The sequence below is a fragment of the Brachycentrus maculatus genome, unplaced genomic scaffold (genome assembly GCF_059751285.1).
Source record: "Brachycentrus maculatus isolate JH-2025_06_01 unplaced genomic scaffold, ASM5975128v1 h1tg000172l, whole genome shotgun sequence".
Taxonomy (NCBI): Eukaryota; Metazoa; Arthropoda; class Insecta; order Trichoptera; family Brachycentridae; genus Brachycentrus; species Brachycentrus maculatus.
Window position 1 is genome coordinate 2,385,900 of NW_028280925.1, and position 20,115 is coordinate 2,406,014.

At 32.1% G+C, this 20,115-nt stretch overlaps 1 protein-coding gene across 3 annotated transcripts in view; it reads left to right on the top strand.

The window, feature by feature from the left end:
- Window positions 1-20,115, top strand: part of LOC148308297 (atrial natriuretic peptide-converting enzyme) — a 69,333-nt gene that overhangs the window by 38,069 nt on the left and 11,149 nt on the right. For all 3 annotated transcript variants that reach the window (XM_088261991.1, XM_088261990.1, XM_088261992.1), the window contains one exon: window positions 15,293-15,479. In XM_088261991.1, coding sequence (XP_088118117.1) covers window positions 15,293-15,479 — 187 coding nt within the window. The remainder of the gene's footprint in view (window positions 1-15,292; window positions 15,480-20,115) is intronic.

The following is a 20,115-nucleotide window of genomic DNA, read 5'->3' on the forward strand; positions in this document are numbered from 1 at the left end:
TATAACATCTTCTTACCTTAATCCCCACCCAATGGTGCAAATGGCACTGCATCTCAGTGTTATCTTGATCGTTATTTACATGAAGGCAAGGTGATGAACTCCAGCGCTCCAGGGACCAGTCCGGGTAATATTTATTAAATATTGGAGTGTAAAATTACTAATATTAATTTACAACCCCTCCCCCTGGGGATCGAACCCGGGAGCTCCAGTTTAGTAAATAAACGCGTTAACCATTACAGCGCGGAGACAGAAAATATTATAACATAAAAATGCAAAAACGCATGGTATGGAAAGTGACGGGTTAAATTGTATGTAAAATGATATATACCTACTTCCTTCATGGAGGTGTTGTATTATGGTATCGTATTCGAGTTGTGACTTGTGACAGATTATATTCAACAGTAGAAAGTAGGTTAAAATGTTTTTACTAAACCTAATTTTTGTGACAACTGTGAACAGCTTCTTTGAAATGTCGGAACTATTTATATCGATGAGTAGATACACTTTTTCCGAATAAATTATGCGCGTTTACCGTTCGAATTATATTATTTGTACCCATTTTTATTTAAGAAAGGTGTGTTGAGATGGTTTGGACATGTGGAACGAATGAGTAAAGAAAGAACGTTGAAAAAAAAAGAAGTGAATGTAGTTGGAAAAGGGTGCAGAGGAAGACCGAGAATAACTTGGCATGATCATGTATGTCAAATTCTTGAAAGCGGACAGGTCAGGAGTTTAAGTAATCGGTGGGTATGAATGAGGAGATGCATGAAAATGGAATAAACAAATATTGTTTCAAAGACAGAGTGGTGTGGCGTTCTATTTTCTCTGCCTACTATGGTATTGGTTAGTTAGTTACTTAGTTTCATATTTATTTGAGACGTAATTGTTTTGTTAATAAACATGATGATTTAAGTGCCCTCGGCACAGGAAAACCCAACGAGGGGTTAGTCAAAAAACAAAATTACGTTTTATTTATTTTACTTATAATCCATAAAATAAGAAATAATGCAGTATTTTAAAATATTTTAGTACTTAAAGATACATCTAATTATCCATGTAATTTATATGCGTATTTTTTTTTTAAAATTTCAGTTTCACCGTGTAAAGACTGACAAAAAAGAATTTTAATTCGAAATAAGTGATAAATACATAAGAGCTTTTAAAAGATAAAAATATATTTTTTTATACATTTTTTTGATTTGATAGCTTTTCTTAATTATTATTGAAAATTGGCTGAAAATAAATTGTTGAGATTTTACTTGTAATTTCTTTATGTAGATTTCTTATAATTCCGTTTTATTGAGTTAAGATTAATTATATAAAAAAAAATATAATTCAGTAAAAGTTATATCGCCTTAGAATCCGAAAAAATGCCTTCAAGTTGAAGTTAGTTATAAATAACAAATTTAATAGCTTTTTAAACGTTCCGATAAATGTTTTTTCCTTGGAAAACTTTTCTCAATCACTATGTATGAACTCAATGACAAATTGCTTGTATTACAGTTTATTGAAACTTTACAATTTATGTGTAGATTTTTATTGTTCAGATTTATCGTAGACTGACAAAAAACCCAACTTATTTAAGACGAAGGTTTTTTGTCTTTAAACCCGAAAAAGGCTTAAAAGTCGAAAGTTCAGTTGCTATAAATCACAAGTAGGATTATTATTTTATTGGTGAGGCATGAATTAAAATAAGGATAAGAAGACAGGAATATAATATCCTCAAATGCAATACAAAACAGTACCTACAAAATTTCATATACTTAGTAATAAAAATTCAACAGCCTCCCTTTAGAAATTAAAAATATAAAAGAGACAAATACTCTAAAAAAGAAACTTGACGAACACTATAAACATATACAGACTATACAATAAAAAAAAAACTAAACAAGATAACTACCTCACAACGCTAAAAAAATAATATTCCCCAGTATTAACGTATAACATGTCACTATAAAAAAGTAGAAAAAATTCCCTCTCCAAGCACAAGAGCTCAGTAACTTTTTTGGAGAATCTCAGCGCAACTAAAAAAGATTGTATTTAGTAGAAATATATAGAAATTGAATTAATTGTATAAAAAGGTAACTGTTTTAAATAAAATAAAAAATAACATGTATTAAATTTTTGCTATCACTTTACAATTTTCAATTCAAACCCTCATCTGCACCCCAATGGTGCAAAAGCCACTGGATTATATAAACATTGTGTTATCTTGATTGTAAACACACGAAGAAAAGGTGATCAACCCTCCGCTTCAGGTACCAGTCCAGGGTAATATTGAATAAATATTAGAGTGAAAAAATCACTTTTATTTATTTGACTCCTCCTGGGAATCGAACCCGGGACCTCCAGAACGGTAGCCGAGCGTGTTGACCGTTACACTACGGAGGCGGACGTATCGTGCTATTGCAACTAGTAATGAAATTTGTATTTTTTTAAACAAAATATTGTTAAAAATACTGAATACAGAACATGATTTTCTTTTGTTTATTGTTTGCCATAAGTGTATATTTTGGTACCTATTCTAAGAATTCACTTATGATTTTATATTATTTTATAAACAACGGTCTACTTGAAAATGTTCAACCGAGTTCAGATTGTCTGTATGTAAAACAATTTGTTGTCAAGTTAAATACTTCGTGATGTAGACTCATCGAGTAGGTACTGTTTGAACTCAATAAATAAGGCTTAACATATAGCCGAGTGGTGAAAGTTGTGTTGGCATTAGACATTAGTGCCCTTTGCTTCCATTAATGTGATATCGAAGCTTTTAATCCGATGCCAACCACATCCCGCCATACTCACTGTCTGCGGCCTGATTGCTGTCTAGTTAGCGAAAGTTCATTGCAGCTAAATCCGCTGCAACCTGAATATACATATACTTATTACTAATTCAATCAATAAATTTGACATCATAATATCATCAGAGTACATTCAAATAAAAAGCTGAAAATTTATTACTAATTCAATCAAGGAATTCAACATCATAATATAATCAGAGTACATTCAAATAAAAAGCTGAAAATATATTACTAATTCAATCAAGGGATTCAACATCATAATATCATCAGAGTACATCCTAATGAAAAGCTGAATATATATTGCTAATTCAATCAAGGAATTCAACATCATAATATCATCAGAGTACATTCAAATAAAAAGCTGAAAATATATTACTAATTCAATCAAGGAATTCAACATCATAATATCATCAGAGTACATTCAATTAAAAAGCTGAAAATATATTACCAATTCAATCAAGGAATTCAACATCATAATATCATCAGAGTACATTCAAACATAAAGCTGAAAATATATTACTAATTCAATCAAGGAATTCAACATCATAATATCATCAGAGTACATCCTAATGAAAAGCTGAATATATATTACTAATTCAATCAAGGAATTCAACATCATAATATCATCAGAGTACATCCTAATGAAAAGCTGAATATATATTACTAATTCAATCAAGGAATTCAACATCATAATATCATCAGAGTACATTCAAATAAAAAGCTGAAAATATATTACTAATTCAATCAAGGAATTCAACATCATAATATCATCAGAGTACATTCAAATAAAAAGCTGAAAATATATTACTAATTCAATCAAGGAATTCAACATCATAATATCATCAGAGTACATTCAAACATAAAGCTGAAAATATATTACTAATTCAATCAAGGAATTCAACATCATAATATCATCAGAGTACATCCTAATGAAAAGCTTAATATATATTACTAATTCAATCAAGGAATTCTACATCATAATATCATCAGAGTACATTAAAATAAAAAGCTTCAATATACAATAAACCAATCATTATAACATTTTGTTAACAGTTATTTTATAATTTCATTAATTGATTCGGCAGTCACTTTGTGGTAAAACCTATAAATTTTTAATTGAAATTTTTATAATCATAAAAATTAAATAAATAAATACAAATAAGAAACAGCTCCTACCTCTTCTTCAACCTTCAACGTCCCAAGGACCCAACTCTAAAATTTAGAATAAGCTTCACATACGGTCTTTGAAAATGATGCGGAATGCATGGAAACACGTGTGTCACAGTAAATTTTAAGAAATAGTGGTATTTACTGAGTAAATTTTTTAAATTAACAAGTTATTTTATAACAATCTCTTTATCATTCATCGTTCATCGTGATACCACTTTAATAAACTTCATTCCATCATCAGGTCAAATGACCGTAACAGTTTCAATTTAATCTACATTTGACCTGATGATGGAATGATTATTCTGAAACCGGTAGTAACGAAGAAGTGTTTTTTTTTAGTTTTTTCAAAGTGGTATTATACAAAGCGAACGATGAATGATAAGGAGAGTGCTATATTTCCATACCACAAAGTATTTACAATGCTTTGAATATAAGAAATATACGTTATTTTATAAATTGTATTTATTGGTTGTTTCTACTTAGTAAGTCTTAGCACACACGCGTTTTCCGAATTTGTTTTTAGCGTTTGGAACGATCGACCGGAATTTTTCTTTTAACTATAAATAAATTAACTAGTTTTAAAATATAATATTAAATCATGGTGCTATTCTGCGTAAACAAATGTGAAAATGATACAATATTTGCCATATTTCACCATAAAAAGCCGTATCTATAAACCTTTAAAAGGAAAAGAGATATATATTATATTTTTATATTTTTAATTTTTCTTATGATGCGTTCATCTATTAAAACTGGTATGATAGTATTTTTTCGACTTCTGTGTATATGTTCATATTGTATTTTTTTACAAATTAAAAAAATGAATGGTGTAAAAAAGAACTCCATCAAAAAGCCACATCAGGTGGCTAGGTGGGCCAGCAAAACAAGAGACCCCTTTATGTGTGTAAACACACTCCGAAAACTGAAGTATGTTGATAATAAACATAGATTTTTTTTCTTAAAATGCCACTTATTGCCACCCACGTATCAAAAGGTTTCAACAATTTCTTCATTTGGCAAATTGGATATATTTTCTAAAATAATTAATTCACAGTTCCTACCAAAATTAAAACGGTCAAATGCTAATTAGTATTCTGTGTAAACAGTAAAGTTGTGGTGAGCCTACATCAGTAGGTAGGGTAGACTGGGTACGGTTGAAACAATTTTGCTTATATTGTCCATAGAATTGTTCTTAACAAGTCAAGCGATGATGAAGATGCATTAAATACAAGAGTGTGTTTCTGTCTACTAAAGGGAAGTATTATTTCAGTACCCGGTGTGTTATTTTTAGTGGCAGATCAAATTAAAAAAATATATCCGATTTGTTTCAACCGTCCCCATACCAGGGGCAGTTGAAACAGTGATTGGGGTCAGTTGAAACACACGCAAATAAATCAATATTTAATATTGTAAGACGTTTTATTCATTATTTATGTTTGTTTTATAAATAATTATGGCACCGCATGACAATATTAATCAGTCTACAGATATGTAATGAACAAAAACAACTAAAAACAATGGCATTTAAAAAAAAAACAAATCGAACGAAAATAATCTGTGAATAAACTAAAAGGAAACACTTCTTTCATTTTGATTAGTCATAAATCAAGCGAAAATCTAGCTTTGGGATCATTCCGAGTCGCAATTGTGGCAAACATAGCTAAGACCACCTTTTGTGCAGTCTTCTTGAATCCACAGTTTACAAGTGGTGCACTGTATCCACTTTTCACCGGATTTGCTCTCTGAATACAGTGACAGACAAACAAGACAATAGCACTCGTCCTCTTCTGATGATGATTCCTGTTGCGTATTATGATTATTTTTCCTTTAACGATCCTTCTACTTTTTCTTCCATCCAATCTTTTCTTGACTTAGTTAGTTTTCATCCGTCTCAACCTTATTTCATGTTCCTTTCTTATCTCTTCTTTCTCTGTTTTTTTTAGTAGCAAGTATTTTGCAAGCTCCTACTCCTGCTCTTTATTAAAAACTTCGTTGTGGGGTTCATATCCCATTTTCTTCTTCACCAGATGCATCTCGCTTTCGTATATATATAATGAGCGAACAGTGGTTTAATCCATGCTTCTCCGCCGCTTTTCGCAGTGAATCTCCTGCTTTAACTTCCTCATAAGCGTATGTATACCTCGACAAGTCGACCTCCCCTCTCGAAGTCTTTCTTGCGCGTACTCTCGGCATCAAGAAAACAGGAAAACTGAAAAAATATGTTGTTTCAACCGTACCCACAAAAAATGTTTCAACCGTCCCCAACCCCTCCTTTAGGTGGAAAACAGAAAATAGTAATGTTAACAATAATGGCACATTAAAACTAATCACTATATCGTGTTCTACAAGCTTCATTTCAAACACGAAATCATACTCAATAATATCGTTTCAATAGAAACCGTAATAAAAGGAAAATTCTCGGAACAAAAATACTTACTTTTGGTTATCAAAATACAATAAGACTTACTACAAGCAACTGCACCGTGCGGCGAGCGATGCAACACTGATATTGGTGTTTGAACTTGTTGTCCGCTTTGTTCGTCCCTTGGACCCTTCACCCTACCGCATACGGTTTGCAAGATATTTGCTCTGTTTCAACCGTCCTTTGTTTCAACCGTACCCAGTCTACCCTACATAATAAACATATATAGCTGCATTATGTGTGGTAGGTATACTTACACGATATAACGTATGTGCTCATTACGTATAACAACTGAAAAAACAAAGCAAAGTCATTGGCTTGTATGAACGTTATCATTTTTAAGTAGTTTCGAAATAATTTTCAAATCGAATTAAAAAAATCTAACCTCTCTAAATGTAAATATATATTTTTCATAATATTTTTTGACATCTCAGTATAGATGAAAAGAATATGGAAATCTGGGCATTTACGGGGTTTACGACCGTCATAGGCTGCTTTAAATGATCACTTTACACACGTGTAACATTCACCAATTCTACCTATGATTGACAATAACACTACTTAAATTCTTGAAAGTTATACACATATATATTAAGATTTGTGAACAAGTATTTGGACTCACTCAAAATTTTCCTAATATTTTTTTAAATTCTTGTTATTATAATACGTCCGCCTCCGTAGTGTAATGGTCAGAACGCTCGGCTACCGTTCTTGAGGTCCCGGGTTCGATTCCCAGGGGGGGTCAAATAAATATAAGTGATTTTTTCACTCTAATATTGATTCAATATTACCCTATACTGGTACCTGAAGCGGAAGGCTGATCACCTTTCCTTCGTGTGAAAACGATCAAGATAACACTGTGTTTATAATGCAGTTCCCTATGCACCATTGGGGTGCGGAGAAGGGTTTGAATGAATGTTATTATAAAATGTTATTGTACAATATATTTCATGGTACTGTGTAATTACGTCATGAATAATAATTTATTTGAATAACATATTAATTCAATGTCAAACACATATTTTATATGTATATATATATATATATATACATATATATATTTATATATATATATATATATATATATATATATATATATATATATATATATATATATATATATATATATATGTATATATATATATATATTTATATATATATATATATATATATATATATATATATATATATATATATATATATATATATATATATATATATATATATATATATATATATATATATATATATATATATATATATATATATATATATATATATATATATATATATATATATATATATATATATATATATATATATATATATATATATATATATATATATATATGTATATATATATACACCAAAAATTTATATTCATTATTTTTCTTATAAATTTTAAAATTCATACACATAAAGGTTGTCACATTGTTCGAGATAAGCGTGATTAACGTAACGAAGGCGCAGTCGTACCGCATATAATACCGCAGGCAAACGAAATCAAATTGACCTTTAATTCATTTGTTACCCGAAGATCCTTTCACGATACTGCGGCAGTATTCATAGTTGACTGGCAAATGAAATAATGAGGTCCTCACAGTCGAAAAGTAAAAGTTCACACGGCAAATGATATAAGAATATTGGATATAACACTGGAAATATCACCTTCAGGAGGATATATCACGATATATTGGGTTTTGAGGTACATAGGTATAAACGCCCTTGAGGTAGTATTTTTTTTAAATGGCGCTTTGTATAATATTACATATTATCCAAAAATATTTATTACTGTATTAAGTCTCAAAAGAGACTGAGCATCTTTTTATATTATACGAATATAATATTTAATTATTGGTATTCACAGGGCTTACGACCTGGCGTTGGCTGGCTTACATGATCACTTTATACACTGTGTAACGTTTACCATTCTGCTCGTTATTTAACATCCTTATTGCCTCGATTTTCGATAGTTGTATATATATAATATAATGCAGTATTGTAAGAATCGCATCTGTATCACAGTTAGAGCTGTTACGTATTGAGAACTTTATGAAATAAATAGTTTTGTTTCATTGACTGAGGAAATTAATGATTCTTTTTCTATTTTTATAAAATTAGAAATAAGACGTTAGTAAGATTACCATATAAGAAAAAGTATCATAACTGTAAAATTATTTAATGTACGAATTGTTTAAATTGTCTGCCAGAAAGTATGAAAAAATCATGGAAATTGAATGAACAACCTAAATACACGAATGAAAGATGATCTGCACTACGCTCCAGTACCAGTCCAGGTTAAATAAATATTAGAATATCACTAATATTTTTATTTTAACCCTCCTGGGAATTGAACCGAGGACAACCTGTGTGTTAGCCTAAGGAAGTGGACAGTTTATAAGTTTACGGTAAAATTACGTAAGGACCTCGAAATACTGACGTATTTGTATGCGTAGGGCGAGTAGGAACAATTTGACGTCTCACGAACATTTCTGTAGTTGCAGGTATACTTTTTTATACTTGAACGTACGTGATACGGCTTGTTACGTTCGAGCGATATATAGCGGACGTATCACATACGTTCGTATGGGTAAGGCGGTCAAAAAGGTGTAATGTGTATGGGGTAATGTGATAACATTTTGAGTGTGTCCAAATACTTGTTCACAAATCTGGATTATCTCCAATTAAAAGATTTATTTTTCATATTATTTTTAACACCTCATCAAAGATGAAGAAGAACATGGAAGTCTAGGCATTTACGTCTCACCAATAGATGTGTCTAGTGAAGTTCTAGTGATTCAATAACAATGTTTCGAAATTGGTTCATATATGTATATAGAACTTCCAAGAATTTGAGTAGTATGGTCATCACTAATGAGTACTATTAGTGAATGTTACACGTGTGTAAAGTGATCACTTAAACCAGCCTATGACTGTCGTCAGCCCCGTAAATGCCCAGACTTCCATTCGATGATTCTTCTTCAACTTTGATGAGATATCAAAAAAATAATATGAAAATAACTCCTGTAATTTGAGATAATCCAGATTTTGTGAACAAGGATTTGGACATACTCAAAATGTTGTTTATAAATATGTGATTAATAATGATGGGATGTTATGAGAAAAAAATAAAAATAACAAAAATGAACACTCGGCCTCATCCTGACGGTCGTCAGCCCCGTAAATGCCCAGACTTCCATATTCTTCTTCATCTTTGATGAGACGTTAACAAAAATTCATAGTAATGTGATCATAGTCGAATCCAAGGTGGCTCATTCGCCAGGGCACGGTCGATCCCCTGAACGCATCATCCAAAGACTATGAATAGCAGGATAGGAGGCAGACATCGAGGTCGCTTTGCCGAAGTACCCGAGCGACTTCTACCTACTGACCTCACGTCTGCTAACCGACAGTTTATCACATTTAAATGCCATTTGTGGCATTCTGATGTGGCGTTTAATGACTATCATTGTTTCCTTAGCATAAACACCTATACCCATTAAAATGGAATACACCCAATTTTGTTTTGACACCGTTTTAATGAGGGCCGACTAACAATAGGTTAATGTGATATAAAGTATAAACTCGAGAAGAGTTTTATACATTTTTTTTGTTTGACCTGTGACCGGGTTTCGTCATTACCGTCATCATCAGCAAACTTTTTAGTTTTTGTTTCGTAATAAAAAAATGCCTTTGTCCGCCTCCGTAGTGTAATGGTCAGCACGCTCGGCTACCGTTCTGGAGGTCCCGGGTTCGATTCCCAGGGGGGGTCAAATAAATATAAGTGATTTTTTCACTATAATGTTTATTCAATATTACCCTGGACTGGTACCTGAAGCGGAGGGCTGATCACCTTTCCTTCATGTGTAAATGATCAAGATAACACTGCGTTTATATGAAGCAGTGCCCTATGCACCATTGGGGTGCGGTAAGGGTTTTTTTTATAAAAAAATGCAGTTTCACCAAGAAATGTTAGTACAAAACTTAAATCTAATCGAATAGTGTTTTTGCCTAGAAATTTTCACTGAAGAATGACTTGAAATTATATAAAAGTAGCTTTCATTAGAAGAGTAATCCTACCCACAATTAGGAATAGGTTATAAAACTGATAAAGTTGGAGCTTGAGTAACCTTATAACCTCCTACGGTAGTATTGCGTAACCTACAATAGTGTTATAGCTTCCTACAGGAGTCTTGTAGTATACGCCAGCACTCACTTGGACATGGTTGTTGCCTGCCGTACATATACGGCATCACTCGAAAGGGTTAATTGCCTTTGTCTTTTTTTCGTGACCTCTTACAACAGCCATTGAACTCTTTACATTGTTCTATTACTAGAATTACCGAATCATCGACGAATCTTTAACATCCTCAAATTGAAAGGTTTTTTGCATAGCCGGCTTAATTATTCACTTCTTGCATCAACAGTGTTGAAGTGGGTATTTAATGATCTTCTGCCAAAATTTGACAGTAAATTTTCAGTAAATTTGACAGACAAAATCCACAGACAAAAACAGCATTAATGTAAATTACAAATGTTATTTTATAGTTTTTTTATTTAAAAAAATATTACTTATTATATTATTTATGGTGTATGGTGACAAACAAAATATGTAGAGTATACCTGAGACATATTATGCCTTAAAGACGCTAAAAGGTTAATACTTATATATATATATATATATATATATATATATATATATATATATATATATATATATATATATATATATATATATATATTTATATATATATATATATATATAATTGTTAATTCGCCTTCAATATTTTCATTATAAAATGTCATGGTCCTATTTTTTTGTTGATATTACTGTAAGGCTTCTCGATGGTGATATCAACAAGGCTTTTGGTACAATTTGAGTCTCTGTGGGTAGGTCCCATTCGTTATAGCGCTAAGATTTTTTCTTATATACGAATATGTACGTATAAGCTAATTTAGTATTTGAAATAATTGACTATCAGGTCACGTATCGGATTAATCGGCGGGTATATATGAAGAGATACATGAATGTGGAAGAGGCGAGAATTACTTGCAATGTCAGATAGGTATGGCATTCTATTCTCTCTATTTGTGAAGCGGCGTGATGGTTAGTCAATATTTGATATTTCTCGAATTTTTCAAATATGCCGTAGTCGTAAAGGAGAAAGTGACCAACTATCAAAATGTAAAATGTTTAGGAGGGCCACTTAAGTCACTTTTGCTTGGCAAGAAAATAAAAATCAATGCAGTTAGTCATTTTTAACAAGTCAATATATTACACTTCCAAGTTTAAAATCCTTTGGGATTTTTTTCAGGGCAATGTTAAGCTAGTAAGATATCAAATAGTCAATGATCACGTTTTTGTAAAACAATGCACTTGGTCAATTTCTTCTGTATGACTACGATGTATTTGTACACCATATTTCAGTGAAACTTCAAATGAAACCCATTATTTTACCTATTAAATGTTAAATCAAACACTGATTTTTGAGTCTTCTTAGTTGTATTTTATTGTTATTTAAAAAAACAATTTTTTTGTGACAATTGTTTCGTTTTTTAAAATGCCATAACTTGGCGAAACAATAGTCATATCATTTTAATGTGTTTTTTTTAAACAATAAAATGCAACTTAGAAAACTCAAAAAATCAGTGTTTGATTGAAAATGGAATTCTAAAAATAAAACGCAAAATCTATAAATATATATAAATAACGAAAACCATAATGGTAGGCAACCCTGGACATAGAAAAGGTGTAATGGTAATGGTAATATTTTGAAAGAACCTTTACCATGATTTCGCCGCAACAAAAGCAACACTTCAGGAGGAATGTTTCGAAAGGTATACCTGTAAGCTAAACGTGACCTCTCATAGATTTCACTATCCATTTTAAGATGACTAAATTCTAAATGGCAATATTCCTTGCGTACTGAAATTACGCAGAAATCATTCATGGAGTTGCGATGGCGTTGGCAAGATTCGGTGTAAATAATTAAGTATTGCTTATTATGACATTTTTTAAGCAATTGATCGATGAAGAAAATCGCGTAATGGGTGACAATAAATATTTATGATTCAAAGTAGGTATATTATGAAGAATTTGTAGATCTAGAGCAGGGTTGGCCAGACTTTAGATCACTGGGGAAGACCAGTTATTTTTTTTTAAATAATAGGCGGCGGTCAACCAACATTGTATGTGTTCACAAACAAAGTAGTAATTTAAATTTATTTATAGATTTGGCGTTTAATTTGTAGAACTCCATTTTAATTTATGTTATAAATGTTAAATGAAGCACTGGTTTTGTGAGTCTACTAAGTTGTATTATATTGTTAAAAAAAAACACATAAAAATCTATTTTGTGACAATTGTTTCGCCTAGTTAAAGCATTTTCAAACGAATGCGAAGATTAAAAAGAATGACGGTACTTTATAGCCATACAATTCGGTCCATTTAATCATCACATTCCTTTGAAAATGCCATAGTTATGGCAATTTCAAACGAATGTGAAGATTGATTTTTTTGTGTCTTTTTTTAAACAGTAAAAAAAAAAACTAAGTGTACTAAAAAATCAGTGTTTGAATTCACATTTAATACATAAATTATAGTAATTTGACAAGATTGATTTTTACGTGTTTTCTTAAACAATAAAATACAATATAGTGGACTCAAAAAATCAGTGCTTGATTTAACATTTAATACATAAATTAAAGTAATTTGAAACCAAAAATAAAATTATATAAAAAAAAATAAACAATACCTACAACATATACATTTTCAATATGAACTTGTTTTGATAAGAATAGTGTGTCCTTATACTGGTTCACAAATCTGGGTTTTATTTATAAAACTATTAGTAAAGAAATCATTAATTATTCTACATTTTTTGACATCTCAAAATAGATCGACATACCCAGACTACCATATCCTACTTCATCTAAGTATGTCAAAAAGTGAAGTAATTGTTTGTCCATAATATGAACCTACAACAGTGTTAAAGCCCTACATATTTAAAAATAAATGCATTATGGATTTTCAATAAGGGGCAAAATGGTGAACGTTACACAAGTGTATAAAGTGATCGCTTTAGCCAGCCAAATGCCACGTCCTAAAGCCTAGGATGCTCAGACTTCCATCTTCTTTCATATAAAAAGAACGATAGATATTTCGTATCAAGTTTAGACACCTATCATATTTTTCGTATATCACTATCAACTTTCTTGTACTTATAGTAATGCAGTCTGTAAAATACCATTATTAATTATAATTTTATAATTTCATTAATAGTTCACTCTGTAAAATATCACTTAAAAGCTGTTTTAAAGTGGTATTACAATTTTAAATTGTATTACACTAAATGAACGATGAATTATAAGGAGAGTGTTACCTATTATATTGATTATTTTACCCTTGGTTATGATGCATGTCACACGAGAAACGAGTATCACGACACCTCTAATCTGTAATCGCAAAACGATGAATAAATTTGTATTTTACATGCCTTTGCTGTGGAATACAAATACAAATATCTATTTTTGGTGACGACAATACATAGGGTGCTAGGATCACGACATTGAATATGTAAGAAGCTTGTAAGTGTTCGTGATTTGTTCGTTTGTTTGATTTTTTTTCTATGACGCAGGACCTTTTACGTTTATTTTAAGACTCAATGATTCGAACTACATAGGTACCTATGTAAAATATGACAGGCACCCTAAAAATCTGACTTGAATAATATCTTTGTGTTAAACTTCCTACCGGTACATTATTTTTAATGTAATTATAACGTAAAGTACGTATACCTTGAAAAAAAATTGCTTTGCAAGAGAAGGTCTGTCAGGAAGCCTATTTGTTTCTGTATCAGATCTGGGAATGCAGTGGGATAGCTTTCAATATCTACCTTGAATATCTGATCTCTGAACCGCTGTATTGTGTTGGTACTGATATATTTATAACATACAGGCTAGAACATACCACGCGTTGCTGTAGCTCAGTCTGGTCAAAAGGAAAAGAAAGAAAATAGAAAACACGCGTTTGTAATTTCACAATACTTGTGAAGCAATGAAAATATAAAAAAAAAACTTTAGAAACAACAATGCAATATAAATCATTGAAATTGCCAGAAAGTGTCAGCTGTCAAGAAGCACTATCTGCCATGAGCCGTGTTAATTATTGCGTATATTGCTATTACTTTCAACATATGGCGCTGCCATTGATGTCTGAAAGTTGTTTAAAAAATCCTGTTTTTACTTATTTACACGCGCTTATTATAATGCCAGAGGGCAATATTGAATCTATATTTGGATTTTTTTTTACCTTACGTCCAGGTGACACCGCTTATGTAACACCGCTTATCGTGACCCTACTTAGGTTTCAATTTTAAAAGTTTTATAGCCTATACCTACTTGTGATAAAAAATATTTCCATTTTTGATCCAATTAAACTGAATTCATTTTAATTTAAGTTTTACTTAGTAAATACCATAATTCAATTCAAACCCTTATCCGCACCTCAATGGTGCATAGGGCACTGCATTAGAGAAACACAGTGTTATCTTGATCGTTAACACACGAAGGAAAGGTGATCAGTCCTCCGCTTCAGGTACCAGTCCAGGGTAATATTGAATAAATATTACAGTGAAAAAATCACTTGTATTTATTTGACCCCTCCTGGGAATCGAAGCCGGGACCTCCAGAACGGTAGCCGAGCGTGCTGACCATTACACTACGGAGGCGGACAAAAAAACCATAAAGAAAACCATAAAATAAACCATACCATAAAGTAGGTTTATTTACTAAGTGAAACTTAAATTTAAAATGGATAGATTTTACCACAAAGTGACTGCCGAATAAATTAATGAAAATAAACACAATTCAATTAAAGATTTTATTTTCTTTGTTGTAGCAATATACCTGTCGCGGGAGCCCGCTCCCGAGAGGGTGTTCCGGGGCACCCTGAGAGCGCAGGGGGCCCCTGGCTCGGGGGGCCCCCCAGAGGACCCAAGGGACTACAAGGAGAGACTCAACCTAGTCTATAGAAGGAGTGAGCTCAGGTCAAGTTACCTGTTTTCCGAAATACTCGCGCTTGACAGGTAATTATCAAATTTTTGTACTATGGATTTAGTAATTATCAAAATATTGTATTATGGATTAGGTAATTATCAAATTATTGTATTATGGATTTTGTAATTATCAAAAAAAAAATTATGGATTAAGTTATTATCAGATTATTGTATTACGGATTAGGTTATTATCAAATAATTGTATTATGGATTAGGTAATTATCAAATTGTTGTATAATAGATAAGGTAATTATCAAATTATTGTATTCTGTTATTTTTTAACATATTAAAGAGCTATATTTTTTTACTCGTACAATAATTGGCAATACAGAGTTCAAACAATTCTCATTTAGGATAAACACAGATTGTGGCATAAAAAGTCGAGATGTCATTGGACATTATGGTTCAACATACGATAAATCGCAGCTTAATTTTTATTAAACCCAGGTAACATTGGATGTAATTGAATTTTCTGCTTAAAAGACTGTTTTTATATTGAAAAAATAAGATTTTCTTCGAAATAAATATTTGATTTTAGAAGAAAAGAGTTATGGAAAAGTAAGGAGTTAAAAAATCTGATAAAAATATTTTGTTCAGTGTGTATTCTTTAAAAAAAATGTACAGGGAAACATGTCTAGCCCCTAGCGTTGCCGGTCGCGTTTTGAATGTGAACGTTTGAGATCTCATCCTTAAAAGAGAGCTGGGTTAAGGACACGTCATTTTACCTTTCTGTGAATGAAATCATGGATATAAGAAAAACTTATGTCCAGGTTCAACTGTACTCGTAAATGTATTCACGGATATTATAAATAAATACCTGTAAAAAATCATGTTGACCTCTTCTGGAATAAACCCGGAACCACAAATTTGATAGTGCAATGTACTCACCAGCATCTTGTATAAATATTATCATACTTCTGCAAATAATTCCTACAACTTTTTACCACAGTAAAAGTTTTAACAATGGATAATTGTCTTGAGAACGGGTAATTTAAATGTCAAAAGGTATTTTGAAACGTTTAGATTTGATAAAAAGGCGTGTTTTCTTATTATGCCATACTTAACACAGAGGGATGCCTGCATGATCAAATGAACTCTGAGAAAATAATAATTTAATATTCAACTCTTTTGACTATTATTCGTGTCTTCTTCTTCTTTAAGTGTCGCGTCGGGTCCCCCGACGTTGATTGACGTATTACTCGTGAGAATGTGTCCCTATTTTGGACAGTCCGAAACCGCTCCCAACGCTCCGTATTCCTGTCTAATCATGTATATTATGGAGCCAGGAGATCCACCTTCTTCCGACACCTCTTCAACCCTCGATCTTACCTTTGATGCTCAGTTGTAGTAGCTTGTACTTTTCTCCTCTTAGCACATGTCCCAAATGGGACACTTTCCGGGTTTTAAAATCCGATATTAGTTCCATATTCGCTCTGGCTTTTTGGAGAACTCTTGCGTTGCTGACCATGTCCATCCAGGGTATCCGAAGTATTCTTCGATGCATCCACATCTCAAATGCCTCCAGCCGGTTTTTTTTTTAAATGGAATGGCGTTGCACATGTAATACTATGCATTTGCCAATGTCGAGTTAATTGAATTCTTAATTATAAAATATGATAGACTATAAATTATAAAGATAAACTATAAATTTATTGCATTTGATTTCAGAAAAACAACTAACAGTCTGTACAAAATTGGGTTCCTGCTCGCCAGGATGAGATGGATATCTGTAGGGAGGGGAATAAGCGTTGCCAGAGATTTAAAAAAAATTGGCATTTGGTCATTTATTGGGAAAACAAAGAATATGTGGTTGAGGTCTTCCTCTTCGAAATGACACTCGCAAATGGGGGAGTCCGGCTCGCACTACTAATTTTAAGGGTCCATTCGTGTCTGGTATTTTATATTATAAACAGTTTAAAACTAGTTTTGCGTGAAGATTTCGTAATAAGCATAGGCTTTTGAGAAGGTCAAGGTCGTTCAATGAACGTGTTCAACAAATCAGATGATGAAATTAAAGCATCTTATAAGGGTGTCAAATCTCGCATCTTTTCTGAACATTGGCTCGCTCCTTCGCGCGCCTAACAAACATTCGAAGCTCCTTAAAACCTGAAAAAAAAGTCAGATGGCCTTTATTTTAGGCGTCAAAATGTATAAAGTTTTTTTTTTAAATGTTTTCCGCATATAATTTGTGGCACATTTTATAAACATTGTAAAATTAATTAACTTTGTTTTTACCGCTTTTTTTATTAATACAATTCAACCAACCGGTTTCAACAAGAACCTTGTCATCATCAGGGTTTATTTTTAATTCAAAAACATTAAAATACTTAAACATTAATTTTTACATTAATTTTAAAATTAAACATAAATTTTTAATGTTTAATTAAATTAAGCATTAAAAACATTAAAAACATTAAAACATTAAAAATAAACCCTGATGATGACCAGGTTCTTGTTGAAACCGGTGGAATGAATTGTATTAATAATAAAAAAAGTGGTGAAAACAAAGTTAATTAATTGTATAAAGTTTATTAATGGCTTTATATAATGGCGCCTGATAAACTTTTCATCTGCGCCAAGAGGGTGAGGGCTGGCACAGTTCATCCCGTAGTAGGGACAGTTAATCTCACATTACTCGAGACTTTTGTTACATGTGACCCTTATCCGCACCCAATGGCCTTAAGGGCATAGTATCAAACTACTGCAATTTTATTTGATAGTTTATTATATGAAGTCCAGCGCTTCAGGTACCAGTTCAGGTTAATATTAAAATAATATTATAGCAAAAAAAAAACAAATTTATTTTGACACCCTTAGGAATCGAACCCGGGACCTCTAGCATGGTAGCCAAATGTTGCTAGTCACTACACTATGCAGACAAATAAATATATTTAAAAAACATCTCTGTAAATGTAGCAGATATGTATGGCATTATTCTCATTAGACTAACATTAAATGTTTTTTCAAACCTCTGTACATAATAATATATTTTATAAATAAAGATAAAAAACATTAAAATTCAATTTATAGCCGTTGAAATAACAATAGTATTAAAAATATATTGATTGCGTTTAAATAAACCCAGATTTGTGAACAAAAACGTTTGATTGAAAAAATAAATTGGCAACAAAATTTAGACTTTTCATCTAGCACATATCCTACATACGTTTTAAATATACACATAAACAACACGTGTGTGGGTGTTGTGTGCGGATCGATTTTAGCATATTATGATGCTGTATTCCCATTCATCGTGTACCATGTCCCACGCAATGCACTTGATACACCTGCAGCTTCCTCACGCCATGTCTGGCTCCGCAACAACAATCTCTCCACCTCTGTGTACAATTTAGTAACTCCATTAGAGCGAATAAGTGCTTTGGTTTATTACACAATAAAGTGCATTGTCGGTTAGTGTACAATAATCTTGTATACCATTCATTGCTCGTGGTTGTAGCTTGCTATTGCTCGCCACTTTCACTTTGCGTTTGGATATGAAACACGCTGAAATCAGAGAAAAGTGCTCACTTGCAGTAATTATTGAGACCAACATCTTTGGGTATGTCCAAATGTCTTCTTCTCTTCTTCTGCTTAGTGTAGGCATTGTGCCCTGTATTTAAGTGTATTTAGCTTCCCGCGATGTGATTCCCAGCTGTCAATCCATCTCTTTGGTGGTCTGCCCGGGAGTCGTCTATCTTGGGGTTGGGGTCCAAAAATCTTTGTTCAAAATCTGGGTTTTTCAAGAGTTATTTATTCATTTTGATATCTCAACATAGATGAAGAAGAATATGGAAGTCTGTGTATTTATTTAAAAGGCTTATGACCTGCTATAGGCTGGTAAAATGATCACTTTACACGCGTGTAACATCAGTAGTGTTAAATGCGAATGCTGAAAGTTATTTTAAGGAGATATTCGCAAAAACATAGTTCATTCACCGGCCGACCGCCGAAGAGGTAACACGTCTTTCCCGCCCGATTTTTTAAAAGAGTGTATCGGATATTTTTTTTATATATATATATACATATATATATATATATATAACTCTTCATCAGCCTCTCCCGGAAGCCTGCCACTCTATGCTTTATTAACCCATCCTATTGTGGTAGGTGTGCTGACGAAAATAAACCACTCGCGCTACAGTGCCGGGGGTACTTCATGAGGGCCCTGAATCCATTATTTTTACATATGTTATTTTTTGACATCTCAACATAGATGAAGAAGGTTATGGAAGTCTGGGCATTTACGAGGCTTACGACCATTAACGGCTGGTTTAAGTGACCATTTTACACACGTGTAACATTCACCAATTCTACCCATGATTGACAACCACACTACTAGAATTCTTGGAAGTTCTATATACAGTATATGATCCAATTTCGAAACATTGTTTTTGAATCACTAGAAGAAGCTTTTTATTGAGCAGAAACTCTTTTATTAGTATGTTAGGTCCGAATCCTGGATTATAATCACATACATGAGAAACGCACGAATCTTTATCTATGTTGAGATGTCAAAAAATGATATAAAAATAACTCCTAATTGGAGATAATCCAGATTTGTGAACAAGTATTTGGACACGCTCAAAATGTTGTATATAATATATGTATTTATTTATGCGTTACATGAGGAAGTCAGTCGGTGCGTGATTCACACTATCTGCGGGCG